At 35.4% G+C, this 17157-nt stretch overlaps 1 protein-coding gene across 2 annotated transcripts in view; it reads left to right on the plus strand.

Annotated features, from left to right (window-relative positions):
• The window catches only part of LOC108971835 (23 kDa integral membrane protein), a 21820-nt gene extending 4724 nt beyond the window's left edge, over positions 1-17096 (plus strand). For both annotated transcript variants that reach the window (XM_018938142.1, XM_018938144.1), the window contains exons 3-5: positions 15638-15997; positions 16058-16252; positions 16327-17096. In XM_018938142.1, the coding sequence (XP_018793687.1) occupies positions 15638-15997; positions 16058-16252; positions 16327-16398 (627 nt within the window). In that variant the 3' untranslated portion in view covers positions 16399-17096. The remainder of the gene's footprint in view (positions 1-15637; positions 15998-16057; positions 16253-16326) is intronic.
• Positions 17097-17157: the final 61 nt, after the last annotated feature.

The following is a 17157-nucleotide window of genomic DNA, read 5'->3' on the forward strand; positions in this document are numbered from 1 at the left end:
TCTCAGGAAGTACTCGACCGATTTCAATGAAATTCGGTATATAATATTTTCTGAACAGCCTGATGACATGTACCAAATGGGTGAAATCGGTTCACAACCACGCCTGAAATCTCGATTATCACTTTATCATGTGAGAGTATAAAATTTTCGGTGACACCCGAACTTAGCCCTTCCTTACTTGTTTGTGGATTGCTTTGTTATTGCTTTCACTTGTGTATTTTTGACAAGAGAGCATATCAATCGAATACAGTTTGCTATACATAAATGGAATATTCTTAAAATATATTGGCTTAATATTTCATGACAATACAGAATCAGTGCCCATGAACCGGGCATCTTCTATGTGAAAGGGCCCTCTTATCAGAGGCAATAATTTATTTATGTATTTATTTTCTGCTCACTATATGTATTTGTTTGCCTCTTTAGTTATTTGTTGATTATTTTTGTGGAATATAGGCTTTTTATGAGTACCTATGTATGTACATACATCTACAAAGATATATGTACATATGCATGTATGTAATTCTTGCTTTTCCTTTTGGAAGCTAGTACTCACTAATATTGGTGGATGAATAAATACAAATGTGGAAGAAAAGGTATTGTTAATTTCCTAGGAAGTTAATTGTTTGACTGTGTTTGCATGTGTATCTGGTCAATTGGTTATCGGCTAATTCTGGAGGAGACAATTAATAACTACTCAATGATAAAAGCTAGTTTTAAAGAGTTTTTATATGTGTAAATAGTTAAAAAAAAACAATTGCCAATTTATAAATATTTTTCTAACGAAAACAGCAATTTTCAGTCGATAGTGCCTTAATACAAATAACCGTAATCGAAATCAAAATAACCGGGTTTCATTAACACCAAGAAATCGCTCCTTATTAGTACAAAATATAAGTATTTATCAATCAGCTGCTTCTCGTAAGCAGTCCATTAATCGAGAATCCATTAATCGTATAAAAGACGTTAATTCCGTTACATTCGCTGTAAGATTAAATGTTTTGATTTCAGGAAATGCATACATCAAACTGATCAAAATCTCCAAATTGCTTTAACTTCATTTAAGCAATTAAGGGTCATTCCCAAAAAAAGTGCAATGTAAATATTTTAGTAGTTCGAAATGTAAAAGAACCGCTATTTCAATGACTTTTAATGCGAAGGCATTGGATTAATTYGTTGAATGTGGTTTTGTCACATAAACTGCGGCCATTCCTTTGAATACTTGAAAACCGATTAGATTTTAACCTCACAAACGGTCACTTTTAATGATTAATGCGGTAGGTTTCGTAATTGTTTCTTTGTTATGGATGACGTGCTACGATTTTTTTATATTTAAATGTGGTTTTTATAAAAAAACGTACTTAAACTGTGAATTATTGCTCTTGCTAGTTTTGTATTATATTTTGTAATTATATTTTTTCATTTAAAATGTAGAGTTTTTAGATTTATATTTTTTAATTTATTAATTACTCACTGATTTTTTATCCAAGCCCTATTCTTGCTATTGTTAATGAATCAAGAGATGAACACTGAGATTCGATAGATTGTAATGAGAAATATATAAAGTGCGATATAAAAAGGAAAACCTCCAAAATGAAGCATATAAATATACGTAAAYACAGTTTGTTACTATGTACTTTTTACCCCTTAAATTTAGAATATACATAAGTAAGTGCATGAACATTGCTAGCTACTGCTATGTATCCAATGAAGTGTTCTACATAAAATTTGGGGCAATACAGATGCCGCTGATTCAGTGYACCTCAACAAAAGTGAGCGCGAGCGCTTCTCGATCGATTTTCGCTGAGAAAATTAGCAAACTATAAAAACTTTATTCTTGAATTTAGAAAGATTTATAAAAGAGCATGCAATTGATTCGTTGTATTCGTGAAAATTTTATATTCGTGCTAATAAAATTCAAGCGCTAAAGTATCTAGAACATATCGAATGAAAGTGATTAAATAATTTCTGAGATGAATTCCACAAATAAATTTTGGCTGTTTATCCCCCTTTCCCTGCGCTTTTAAGGGGTAACACTTTTTGGATATTTTTTTGATATTTCTCATGAAAGAATCGCCTTAAAATTATTATCTTCTCGATTTACAGCGATGCCTACAGTCTTCCCGTACGTTCTGAATGAGTTTATGTTGACGTTTATTTAAAGTCGCATGAAGTTCCAAAGAAGCCTTATATGATGACTAATGCAGCTGACGCCCATAATGTTCTCATATGTATGAGTACATACAACACTGGTGATTTATTGCTGCTATTCATACAAGCGGAGCGAGAACCATCTCTCATATACGCTATAAAGTAAGAGTACCAAATGTCTACTCAGTCATATACTGCAATCAAATGAACGTGCTTAAAGTAGTCTWCAATTAAAACCAGTAAGTTTCATTCATAACAAAGACTGGGTAAATAATTGGGAATAATTGAATTGGAGAAGGTGGCGAAAAGTTATAGTTGACTTCAACTGGTCAGTGGGAGCTGGTTGAAGTGCCTAGACCCATTAATCTGATAAAGCCGATGAGCTTGCAAGAAAAGGCATCAATACYCAAATCTCCTGACGTTGTACACTCTGGCGCTGGATTTATAGGCCTTGCACGAGCTCATTAATCTTCCTATACCCGCACCAAATGTTTTAACACCTATACCCGCATACGGTGTGGCAGACCGTGACTTTGACTCCTCTTACCTGGTTATTTTTCTATAAAACCGTTTATATTTTTATTTTTTTTATAGGAACTATAGGGTGTAAGAAAACAAAAAATTTCAATGTTTAGCATAAATTATTTATTACTTTAATGACTATCAGTCTTTCCAAAACAGTCTAAAAAAATATTTACGAAAAACTGTTTCGTCGGTCTCATAGACATGTGCGCGGGTATAGGAAGGGTAAGCGGTGTTCAGCGAAAGCCTCCTGCTCCAAAGTGCAACGCAAACGGTAAATGGAATTAATAGCTCTTAGCATGGTTAACATGGTCGCAACTATAGGTGTCCTAACTGGATACTGTTCCATCGGTAATCACGCGGTGAGGCTAAAGATTTTAGAGGACACAACTTGTAAAAGTTGGAGGAAGGAAGATAGGGTAAAAATATGCTCTCCTTCACTGTCCAGCTTACGACAGACTGGGTTCGTGGTMTCACGAATGTTGGTCTATTTACCTAACCTAACAATCCGTTCCATAACGAAAAATGGTCTGACGCAATCAATTCAGATGAACTAGGCCGATTTTTTTATTCGATCGGAAAAATTTCCATCCAAGTTCTGTTTGATTTAAATGATTTTGATATGGCGAGTCAAAAAGATGAATTCTAGCGTTCGCTATTTTTGGTAAGCACTGTCTTACAKAGAAAAATTGTAAGTGGAAAACTTCTCATCCAAAAAGGCAGCCTTTATTTGAGTAAATTCAATCGATGCTAGACATGTAGTCTTAATAGTTCAATCTGGCAACACTGTAGGCCCGAATAATAAACGCATAAACGCTTGACTGCCGACGAGCAACAATGACTGCATCAGCAAAAACAAGTTTGCTTATGATATGTATGTATGTATGTATGTATGTATGTATGTATGTATGTATGTATGTATGTATGTACTTTGTTGGAGAGGCATAAACACCATAATTCAAAAGTAATGTGTTGACGTTGTTTTGCGTTCTGCTGGCGATCACAGCAGCAATTGCCAAAAAAGGGGGATAAAAGCAAAAAAATATCGGGCACAAAAAGTCTTCAGACAAACTTAACTGCCTGGAATTCCGCGTACATGTCGGTTTTATTTAAATTTTTTTTTTGTTTTTGTTATGGATTTTCGTCCTTTCCGCATACATTGCTACGCTGTGACGTCATTCTACGAAACGCAAAAACCTCTTGCCATTAGCTATCCTCACAAAGCTCGCTAAATATTCCTATAAAAACGGAATTATGGGATAACAAAAATGTAAATAACGCAAAAAGTGGGTAAGAGAGATACGTGAAAAAACGCTTGGTGTGAGTTCTAACCATGGAGTGAAAAAATACCAAACCGAACCAAATGGTGGCTGGTCAACGTTTTTAAAAACAAACGGCTGATGTAGTCTTTGGCGCCAAAAACGCTGATGGCAACAGAAGATTTGGCAATCATATCATGTATGATGTAGTTATGCCTATGTATAATATTTATATTCACACAAATATATACAAATACATACATACACRTGCACATACACATATGTATGTATGTACAGTCAACAAAAGCTTCGTTGGCGGCAAACGAAGGCGTCACTTTACCTAGCTGTATTTATATGTGGGAATATATACATATTTATATTATATTTTGCTGCCTTTGCCGCTATTGTTTCAATTACAYTCAAGCGTAATTTGTAAACATTCTGGGCATGCGATAAATGTCTCCCAAAGCACGCTCGAGAAACCCTAGAAAGCATTGGCGTCGTTGAATTTCCATCCAATGTTGTCATCATTTCCCCCACCTACTCTCYGAGGACAAAATGCATAAGTAGTTGCGCAAACTAATGGTAATTTATTATAAGCCGGAAATGTTCTATATACATATGTATGTATGTATGTTTGTATGTTGTATCTACTTTAACGATTACGGAAACCTTGTCTGATCTCATTGGAGAGACCGAAAGTAATACGAGTTCAAAGTTGAAACGAAAATTGGGTCTTCTAATTACTAAATGTCCTCGAGTCAACGAAATGCGATTGTATTGAGCTTCCACATAATACACCGAGAAAGTATAAAGACTTTGTTCAAAAAAAAAAAAAAAAAAATAAATGATAAAAAAATAACATTTAGCCAGTACATCCTTGCTTCCGGTATTACATTCATGCCATAAGTGTACGGAAACACTTGTATTGAGCTTCCACATAATACACCGAGAAAGTATAAAGACTTAAAAAAAAAAAAAAAAAAAAATAAATGATTTCTGATAGAAATCTCACACCTAACAAATTAAAGTACGGGAAATGCGAGCAATAAATGTGTTACAAGTTAGTAATGAACTTTTAATGCTGAAGAGCCTTTGACATTTTTACACAAGAATGTTTCACAAATGAAAACGAGAAAGAGTGATCATTGAAAGTTTCTTTGCTGGATATTGCAGCTACACAAAACATCCTTGATGTAATTTGCAGGAGAACTGACAAGTTTACAGTCCTTGACCAGATACAATTACGAGTTCAGTTCGGTTACGTAGGCTCGAGTGTCGTGGGGACGTTGTTCGTCGCACAAAAGAGCTTTTAACGGGTTGAGATTACTTTTATTTTCAGCTTTTAATAATATACAAAACTATGAATCGTTACAAAGGTTTTCAACTGCCGAAAGACTGAAATCTCCTAATATATGCCAAGGTATTGACCTCTTGAGGTCCTAGTTTCTCGTAAGAGTGCTGTGTTAGATAATTATGGCTAATTAAAGTTTTAAAGTTCGACGATGGTGTTGTTGTTCTTTTAACGGTTATTTAATCCCCGTTAAGATGGCAATGATTATCTAAGTAGTCATCTAACGTCAYTGACGATGGTGTCAAATTGACCGGTGTGTAAAACTGTTAGATGGTGAAAATGTACTCTGAAAATTTCGGAACTGTCTTTGAACAGACGAGAAGTTCCAGTCGGAATCGAAATCACTTTTACCGTGTTTCCAAATTCATTCATCCATTCTCCAGATCTCATCATTTGTTTGCGTTTGGACCAATTGTTGAAGCACTTTTGCCACTCTGACTGAGGTATCTCCAAAACATGTTTTCTGAACGCATCAACCTCCTCTTCAGGTGTCGAAAAACGTTACGATTCTTAGCTATCTACGACCTATCACGTTGTCACATACGTGTTTCGAAGCACCGCTATCGATTGTTTTTCTCCATAGTTGTCTCAATTTCACGATAGCTCACAMGACGATCTTGTAATATCATTTTGGCACAGCCCCAATAGTTTCCGGAATAACTGCTGATTTTGGATGACCTTGCCGAGGTTTTTCTTGGAGTGATCTGCCACCTCGATTAAATTTGCCGTACCATCGACAAACAYTGGTTTGTGTAGTTAATCCACGTTGAAAGTTGTAAAAAATAATTCGAAAATTGTCAATGTTCGAGATCTAATTCCATTTTTTGGTCGAGAAGAATATTTTAAGTTACTGTAGACACAAATAGCGCTTGTACATACAAACGTTAAAACATTCTGAGTATGCATACAACAGGTGCATGATAGCTATATGCTATATTCGTTGGTTCTAAACAAAATTCTCGGAAATTTCACCGTTGGCTTGGACAAAAATCCATGTCAAATTTAGTCRAGATATCTTCTCAAACAAAAAAGTTACCATACACAAATTGGGTTTTGATCAGTCAGTTTKCATGACAGCTATATGCTATAATGGGGCTGATTTGAACAATATGTACTGAAATTTTAGCACTGCCTTGGATAATAATCTGCGTMAAATTTTATGAAGATATCTTGTCAAATATACAAGTTTCCCGACATGATTTTGATAAATCAGTTTGTTTGACAGCTATATGCTATATTTATCCGATATCGGCGTTTCCGACAAATTTGTAGCTTTTTGAGGGGAAAAGGACGTTTGCGAAAYTTCAGATGGATATTTCAAGAATTGAGGGTTTAATTTGCATATTTACAAACAGGCAGACAGTTTAACGGACTCAGCTCGTTTAGCTAATTGTGTATATACGTACATATAGTATGCATATACTTTTTAAAATTTCCGACTTTTCCTTTTTGGATGTTACAAACTACATAGCAAGAAGAGTGAACTAGGTCTTACCATATTTAAAAACCAAGACGAGTGAAGTCAAGCTGAGAGATATGCCCATAAGCTCGCTGCCAGCCAGTGTGATAAAACCAGCAAGAGATAATAGCCTAAAGGCAGACATACAGTATGTTGATGACACCAAAAAATGTAATTGTCAACGAAAGTGTCAGTGATGGCAGCACAGAAATAACATCGACAACAGCAACAAGCATAATCACACCAGCATGTGTCTGCCGTGTAAGGATTGTGCATCGAACTACTGCTGTCCGTCCCCCTTAAAGTAGGTCATAACTTGACTCGTCACTATGACGAAGCAAACACATACTCATCTGCATGTCTATAGCTGTACGCTAAAGCGGCAACATCCTTCCGTTTGGAGTAGTTGTTGCACACAAAACATTTGCTTTGTTGATTTGGCAGCTTGTGGCTTCGAAAAAAAGTGAAAATAAAGGAAAATATATAGAGCGGACATCCTTTGGCATCTTATACGTGTGTGAATCTGCTTCTAGTACATCTACTTTTTGCAACTACTGTCAGAGTGTCTGCTATTGGCTTGCGGCACGCTGAAATGCCGACAGTAGCATCACGTCATCATCTCAATACTCAAAAACAACAACAAAAAAGCCAAAAAGAAAGTGAAAGTGTTCAGTGAGACGATTTTATAAGGATTCAGATGTTTTATGCGAGATGACTCAGACAACAACCGAGCGGTTTTTTCATATGTATTTGGGCAGGCGGCATCTATTATAATAGGATGCGATTATATGTATAGAGTGAATACTGCATGACAGCAGCCAACTTATATCTTTGGTCGATTCTGCAAAAAATGCTAATGATATATGATACAGTCTGTCGTGTGTAATTGGATAATTTTTAATGATTTAAAGTATAAAAGAGTAAATTTTCGACGGGTTTCAAGTATATATCGGCTGATTCTGCTGCAATTTCACGTCCGATATTCGTAAGAAGCTCATCAATCGTCGTTGCCTTGTCGGCATAGACCATAGACTTTACGTAGCCCTACAGTAAATAGTCTAACGGTTTTAAATCGCACCACCGAGGCGGCCATTTGACTGGGCCATTTTGTGAGATAACACGTTCGCCAAACTTGGTTTTTAATAAATCAATTGTGACATTCGATGTATGGCTTGTGGCGCCATCCTGTTGGAATCACATATTGTCCAAATCCATATCAACCAATTAAAGCCTAAAATATTCGGTTCAAGGAGTGGTAGCGATTCCCATTCACAGTAACGTGCCGGTTTTGATTATCACGGCCGCTGGGCCATAAACCGCACTAAACCGTATTTTTTCGGGTTGCAATGGTGACTCATGGAGTACCTGCGGATTGCTGATTTTTCGATGAAAATCTGGATCATTTTCAAGTTATTGCTCAGCCCAATTCACGAACATACGACGGTTCTGGTAGTCAAGCGGCTTGAGTTTTTGAGTCAATTATGCTTACAAGATGGATGTAGGCCAAGATCTTTGCGCAAAATTCGCCACAACAACGTCACAGAGAATGCCCAACGCTTGAGAATGACATGTGAGAGATTGACTCGAGGCTCGCTCAATTGATGCGCTAGCGGCAAACATATTCTCGACACTACCTTTCTTCTTTGTCTCACTGGCACGTGAACATTTTGTACTGTAACTGTGTATTCAAATTTTTCCATTAGACGTTCTCACAGGATGATTATGGCGACCATAAATTGGAYGTAGTGCTCATAAAGTTGAGGCCACTCGCTCTGTATTTCGGTAGTAAATTTTAATAATTTCCACTCGTTGTTGGATCGTATACCTTTCCATGATGAAATGGCAAACCTTACTGAAGGTAAATGCCAAAAGAACGGGGAAAAATATGGCGTCGTTTGCTGTTCCTATCGGTCTACTTTTGTGGCCTCTCTATTGAAAAACGCGTTATTTCCCTCTCAAAACTCGATTGCTTAATGTCAACTATCGCATAAAAATCACATTTCGTTTGACTGCTAAATTTGACACATCGTTTTGTAATTTTTGCAATAAAATATTTTATTTCATTTTTTTCTTGCGTTAAATTTTATGTCTCCCTCAAGGAGAGAGTTAAAGGTGTGACTTTTCAAATAAGCCCTCAACGAGTTTGTTTTTTATTTTATTTAATGTTTTGATTTTAAAACTTTAAATTTTCATGAAAACCTTAACTTACTCATCACCTTACTTGTCGAGTTCACAGCGCCAAGCGTTTTTAGTTAACCTATCTCTCTAGCCAGATCATACTATGTGTTCATGTGCATGTGTGTAAATGTGTGTGGCAATTAAGAGACGCCTATTAACATTTGTTTAATTAATCTCAAAGCATTCATTTACACTTCTGCAAAGCGTTGGCGTGTCGGCAGAGTTAGCGACAGCGGCGCTGCTGGAATTAAATACACTCAGTTGACGCTCCACAAACAATCATTGGCATGTCAACTTACATGTATGTATGTATGTAAATACATATGTGTAGTATACATTTATGCGGGCGGCGGGGCAGACCAATGTGCGTGTGTGTGAAATCATGACTATATTTCCGTAAATTTACAAATACAGTTTAGGCTTTATACATATGTACATATGTAAGTAGATGTATATATATACATACATAATGTAGATATATATATTATTGCATATTGACATGCATTCGTCGCGCCAGTAGTGCTTGGCACGCTCATTTAACTACGACACTGCTCGCTAACTAACTGTGAGCGATGTCAGTTACTAGCTGTAATTAAATAAATTTGTGTGTCGCACAAGAACAACAACAAAGTGATTGCGTGAGTGTGTTTTGATGGCGCTATGTCATTGGGTTTTAAACACATTCCATAGTGGGCACAGCAGCGACGGCGGCGGCGACTGCAAACGTAACGGTGACGTTGAATGGCGCAAATGTGGCATTTTTGGAGCTAACGCGGTCGGTTACGCTGTAGTACAATACATATACACATACATACAAAATACATTTGCCTTAAAACATCTGTACGCATTGAGGGGATATGCGTTGAATTTCCCATTCAGAAAAATGTTTATAGAAGATTTTAGAAGCTCGTTCTGTTTTTTTTTTCTTCTTCAAGACATACCGTAGATTTCACATATTCGCAGATGTTTAGTAAATTTTATAAATTTTTTATTCTTACCTAAGAGTTATACGGCTTTACGGAATTTAAAAAAATTTTCATTGCCTTATTAAATTCTACAACACTTCTGGAATAATATGGTCCTTAATTTTCAAGTTGATCCGAGTAATAGTTTAGGAGATACAGCTTTGAGAACTTGTGCGATCGAGGCTGGCTAGCCTAAGTGCGCCATTTTTAAACCCGTTTTTCTCGAAACTCTGTTTTTGAAGTCGCTTGGCAAGTTTTCTCGATAGCCACTCAACCGATCTTCATGAAATTTTACAAAAGTCTTTGAGATACAATTCTTAAAGATTTGGAAGAAGGATTTTTTTTTCGATTACAACTATTAAAAAAAATGTCGCGAAATTTTCAGTGAAATTTTAATTTTTTTTTTTTGTAAAAATGTGTTAAAAATCCAATTTCTAGTTTTTTTTCCTTCGTCCAAGTTCTAAGTTAAGATTTTAACTAAAACATTTATTTTTTCACTTGAGATGATCCTGTAACAAGAGATTCATCTTTTTCCGAGGGGTCATCAAAAATGGCCGAGTTTAAAATATTTTTTTCAAAAAATTACTGAATTTCTTTGTTAATAGTGTGTGCATGTTTTGTAGCAATAAAAAATTCTAAAAAAATATTTCAATTGTTATGAGAAAAAAAAACTTGGTGAAATAGCTGTTTTTTATCCGAGGAAACCCATGTTACACCTTTAAACTGTTCCTTCAATTTGCTGTTTGGTATCTCAACGGGCCCACCTGTTGTGATAGACTAAAAAAGGTGATTTCAATTTTATAAATCTAACGTCTTCCATTCTTACAGTGATTCCGATTCTCTCTCAAATCAAAAACTCACAAAATGGTAGCGTTTTGTTCGGGCATTTATCTTAAGATTTTGTTAATTGAGTTTCCGAATTCATAGAAAACATTTAAAACGTCGAACGTCTAACTAAAATAGTTTCTCGAAGCAAATCCCTCATTCCTCCATTGAAAGAAAGCTTCAAACTTAAGAACCCAAAGGTTTGTGAGACAATTTTTGTCTGTTAAGTAGAAACCAATGTACTAGAGCTCTTCGAAATGGAATTTTCCATGGTATTTTGAAAGCGTTTCCAGATCGATGGAATATCAACCAACACATTTAATTTTTTTTATTCTTTTCCTCTTTTTGCATTACGAATTTTTAATATTTACTATCCTGCCCTATCCTGCCGGCGGTAAAAAAATCGATTTCAAAGTGATTTTTGGTCAATAATATCCTTCGTTTGGTGCCAAAGTTCCATCCTGATCATTCCAGTCTGTTGTGAAGTGAGAGCAGGAAAGGGGTTTATGCGTTTGTATACCAATTTATAGAGAGTCAGTTAGTGTATTTGATTTGCTGGGTGAAACGAACACAGTACTATTGTTATTGTTGTTATAGCTGCTTGTGTTGCATGTCATCTTATGAAAGATAAATTGAAAAAATAAAAATCTCATTTCTAACATCCTCGGTATGTTTGAGCTGCCCTTAACGACCGATATTCCTCAATCGTCCATTGCGGTGTTTATTAGTTGCACATTTAACTAGTTACAGCATTTAATTCGTCGGTGGTTTTGCGCCAACCAGCAATATATGCGTACGTTTTCTCAAGGTCTTATCATTTAATTGTTGTTGTATTTTGTTGCTTCTAGTTTTCGCTCCACAAATTAACATACTCGTTGGTTTATTACACCCGGTCGGTGCATTAGTTTTGGCCGTTGGTTCATTTCATTTCAATTTCAACATTCTCGAATTCGTTATTATCCACTGGTGGCACTTTTTTATGCTGACCTCATTACTTTCGGCTATACGGGAGGAGGGGAGGGCAGGCGTTGTTCTAGCAAGCAAAATTATAACACTTTGCATTTTTTATTTGGTCCGTTGCGACGCGCCAACAATGTCGAGTGTGAGTAACCAAAGAGCGATATGTAAATATGTAAGGGTATGTGTGTACGTATGTATATACATATGTATGTATGTATGAATGTGCAAATGTTCGTAGCGAGTACATGAAAAGCATGCAGCTTGTTGCTTCACAAAGCAGCGTGACTGGTGTCAATCTGCCTGATCGGTGGCAAGTACGTGTGAATATACACACATGCAAATAAATATATACACAGTAGCACACACTCAATTATATGTACTTTAAGTGCGTTGTTTCTTTATCGTTTTAGAAGAGTGCTTTAATGTTGTTGTATTTTTAGATATACATATGTACGTGTACTTCTATCTTTCGTGTATTTACTACACTTATTATGCTGGCATTATGCTTCTGGCTTTGCGTGCGAAAAGTTCATTAGCACTAAATACACTAGTTGTTGGCTGTTTGTGAAAGTACAAAAAATATAAGCTTAAAAAAGTTATAACCTAAAAAAAAAATAACCTAAAAAAAAAATTATAACCAGCTGTGCACAATCATTATGCTATAATTCTGCATTTATCTTCTTCTTACTTGCCGCTACACCACCCAAGCGTCTGCGGTTCCTTTCAAATGACACCTCACAGTTCGCTCTTCTATCACAGTCCCACAGCCGCCAGCCGCCAACCGCAAAGATAAAGTGAAGTCAATCGGTTCTGCTGCCTTTTGGTCTTTTCTAATTATCTAATTTTCTCCATTTCTGTTACTTCTCATTTATTCATTTAACTTTTGTAGCACCCAGAAGGAAACGCCGTAGAGCCTATGTACATAGTATGTATACATATTGTATGTATGTACATATGTAAATTATCAGCGTGACTGACTGAGACGATATGTCCGTCTGTATATAATTAGTTGTTGAGAAATCGATCTGAAATTTTGCATGCCTCAAGCAACCGTCGCTATAGCTTGTATAGTAGGGGAATGATCCAAAATAAATTCTTTTATTGAAAAATGCTCCTCGACATCATATACATATAGTAACTTTCCTAAATTCAACCGGATTATAGTCCAAACCAAGATTTATATTTTCATACAAACTTATCAGATCGGACCACATACAAACTGAAAAGTCCAATTCATGTTTTTGTATCGAAAACTTTTTTTTTTGTGAAGGGTATTAACTTTTTTCTGGTTTTCTTCCAACTTGTTTTCGTTAGTTTTTTCAACTAAAGCGAACACAATGAATTGGTTATGCCTTTTATTACTTTCAGTATTCACTTATCAGTTAGTTATTTGTTATTTCGTAGGAAAAATATTAAATAACAAATTTATTTAGGTCTTCGTGATCACGATTTGTAATTTGAGTTGTTTTCTTTTCGCACAATTTTGAAAATTTATCAAGCACGTTCTTGCTGAATCGGCATGAAAATATGAAATTCTTATGAAACATCGTAGCACATTAGGTTCAATGATTTAATTTTCATGTTATGTCTGGAAAGCATGTCCGACAATTGGAATTTAAATGTGTTCTACCCAATCCACAAAAAAGGAAATCCCACAATCTGCGCCAACTGCTGTGGGATAAGCCTCTTCAACAACGCATATAAGGTTCTATCGAGCGTAGTGTGTGAAAGATTAAAGTCCACCGTCAACAAAATGATTGGATCACTGTGTATTAGTGTGGCTTCAGGCCTGGAAAATCAACAATTGACCAGTTATTCACTATGTGCCAAATCTTGGAAAATACCCGCGAAAAAAGAATGGACAGGTGGTGTGTCTTTTCATCGATTTTAATGCTACTTTTGACAGCATCTAAAGGAGGTCCTTGCCGCTATGTCTGAATTTGGTATCCCAGCAAAACTAATACGGCTATGTGAACTGTCGTTGAGCAATACCAAAAGTTCCGTCAGAATGGTTAAGGACCTCTCTCCGAGCTGTCCGATATCAAAAGAGGTTTCAGACAAGGCTGAAAATCTACGCTTCCGCTTTCTCCAGATGGAACAGAGAAGCGAAGCAAATTTGGTCTGACAGGAAAACGATTACAAGACCAAATATCTCCTGTCATTAAACAAACAGTCGTCGCATTCGCGACTTGGCTCTCACGTCACATAACTTTGAAGTCGTCAGCCTCGAAATCCAATACAGAATAAATTCTTGCCAACAGACGCCATTTCGGGTAAGAAGTAGACAATTGAGAAGTAAAGAGCTCTCTACACGAACAAAAAGTAAATTCTGCGAGTCACTCATCATCCCCATTGACCAGATGCTCGAGTATTACTCGTATTTATTTGTTGCAATAATAATTTGTTTAAAATTCTCGGAATGTGTTAATTTTAAGCAGAAAATTTCATCTCGCTACCAAACACCTTTTGTCGGCGCCCTCCTGAAAATCGGATTTGGCTCATTTTTTTAATTAATCACCGTTAAACAATAAATAACTTCTACAAAATTGTTTTAGAAACACGTTTTGAATTGCATTTGGATATAACCCTAAATTACTAATCAATTAAAATGATTCACTTCCTCTTCTATTTATTTTTAATTTTTCTACAAGCATTTGCTTATGAAATTGGCTTTACATACTGTTGAATAGCAAAGGGCAGCATTGTGTTAACTTTGCTATAGCAAATATTTGTTTTATAACTCATTGTGGGTCAAGTGTTGTCTGCCTTATTTGCACGTACTTCAAACATACATACATATATTATATACATACGTGTTTACCTCTCCGCCCGAAAATGTTTACAAAACGCGTCAATAAGTGGGACTTTCACATGTTTGTACATATGTATGTATGTATATCCACATAACTATATTCTTGGGTATACATACATATGATCCCATATACATAGGTAAATATGTCTATATGCGTGCTTATTTAAGGGAATCATTTTGCAAATGAACAATCGCAGGTGTTTTATGCCCGACGTGGTTGCTGCACACACACCTACACACATAAATATGTATGTTAACTTCTAAAAAGGTGTTTCCCTTAAACAGTCCAATGAAATAATGTAATCAAGTGTAATTTGTTTAATATTTTGAATTTTGCATTCATTTCGCATGCATCCGCTGCCTTTTTGCGCTTGCTTTTTTAGCGAATCCATTGAGTACATGCATTCTTTTGTTGTTTTTAATTTTGTTTTAGTTACTTTATTACACACATAGTTCACCCCCATAAAGCAATTTAAGTAATACATTTGGATCGTTTTTTTTTGAGGTTGCCACATGTTTCAAATTTGAATTGATAAAAAAATAAATTATGCTTTTATACACATTAAACTAAGCTTCTTTAAGGAGTATTAGCGCTAAATACCTTTTTTAAAAGTGTTGCCACGTGGTTAAAAAATTTATTTATATCATAAGTGAACCGAACTATCGCAATAACCGCGAAAATTTCAAGTGGATCCTCCAAAAAGTTTTTACATGTATATAAGCGTTCGCTTCGGGTTTTAAGCCACTTCGAAGTGTAAATTTGTTCACAAAAAGTTTTTTTTTTTAGAAAACAATTTTTTAAATATCCTGTCATTGCCTGTATTCGTCTGTAGTAATAGAAGTTTTTGTTGGAAACCGAATTTGATATAATTTTGAGTAGAAAAATTTTGCCATCGCGAACAATATTTTTCGAAGGTCCTCTGGAGACTACATTGATCTCGTCAAAGGAATTTAATTTTTTTTAATGAATCGCCATTCATTAAAGAACTTCAATTTTTTTAAATGAAAATTTTGTTTTCTTTATTTATTAAAAACTGCTTCTTCAAAAAAGATTTACTAAAATGCGCAAAAGCGTTTTCCAACTTCAACATAACTCCATAAATCACGCATATTTCAATACTATTTACTAAAAATTTACCGTCATACTTTCAGATTATCGGTCTTTTGGGCATCGTCTTTGGCGCACTCATACTCAACAGCATCGGTGTAATCGAGGTTGATGGCCATGTCGGYTTCCCGATACAGGCAGTTTTGCCAATTATGCTCATAACACTCGGTTCAATTGTGGTATTCATCGCATTCTTGGGCTGTTGTGGTGCCATACGTGAATCGGTCTGTATGACTATGTGCTATGCCGTCTTCCTGTTGGTACTGCTCATTATACAGCTAACAATTGTTGTACTACTATGGACCAATAAGGATAAGTTCAACAGTGCCATGGGCGAGGTCATCGATAAAGCATGGGAAAGTCGTGGCAAGGATCCGGCCGTCTTCGAAGCTATACAAGTTTCAGTAAGTGTGTTTAAGTGAAGGTATGCGTTTAATGGTTTTAACACGTCTACTTTCGTTTAGTTGAAATGTTGCGGCAAGAATGGCGTCACCGATTACGCGTTATTGCTACAAACGCCACCCGCAAGCTGTTGTGAGCACAATGATTGCTTGAATCTATTAAACATTTATGGTGGTTGCCGTAGCAAATTGCAGGAATTCATGTCCTTCAGCACTGACACCGCCAAACACGTTGGCTTGGGATTGATCGCTGTAGAGGTGTGTACAATTTGTTTAATAATTTTTATTTTTTCTCTATTAATTTGTTTTGTTTATTTAATTCTCGCCCACAGTTGGTTGGTTTCATCTTCGCCTGCTGCCTGGCCAATAACGTGCGCAACTACAAGCGCCGAAACGCCTACTAAGCGTGGCTCAAAGCCACTCCACTTGCAAATGTTCCACAAATTTTTTTATATTCCGCTTCTTGATGTCGTGATGTCGTCATAAAACGCACATTTATTTTGAAATATAAAATAATATGCAATTGTGTTTGAAGTAAACCTTTTGATTTATGATTATGTATGTATATGTTTTTTTTTTTTTAAGAAAAACATACAAGATACACTCTGAATATAATTTTCTATGTATGTCTTATGAAAAGTTAAACTGGTATGAACAATTGAAAGATAAATATTGATCTAAAATCACACCTTTAAAGAATTTAAGTAAAAAGTTTAAACCAAAATTCGCATTAAAAACCATAAAATGAATATGAATACTTACGTTTCTAAGAAAGCTTACCGAATATGCCTGAAATGAACAATATGAGGCCATGAATAAACCACTCTTAATATACAAATATATATACCATATGTACATACATACATTGTACCAAAAAGGAAGTGAAGAAGTTGAAAAATATGGCGTATATAAGCAACAAAGAAATCTCAAGAGAATTTAAGACAAGTTATATTGTTCCAAGTGAATTAAATATATGTCTTTAKAATAAAAGTAAACAATAATGTTATCGACTTGAATTAAACTCTGCGCGAGATAATATGCATTCACAGTTTATTATTATTATATGTATTCTATTGGATATAAATAAAATTATATATATATATACAGATGTAGTTATATATGTAAATGTTAGTTACATTATCTACAAGTTATGTTGAATTAAT

Source organism: Bactrocera latifrons, unplaced genomic scaffold (assembly GCF_001853355.1).
Source record: "Bactrocera latifrons isolate USDA-ARS-PBARC rearing strain unplaced genomic scaffold, ASM185335v1 scaffold_36, whole genome shotgun sequence".
In the NCBI taxonomy this organism is placed as follows: domain Eukaryota; kingdom Metazoa; phylum Arthropoda; class Insecta; order Diptera; family Tephritidae; genus Bactrocera; species Bactrocera latifrons.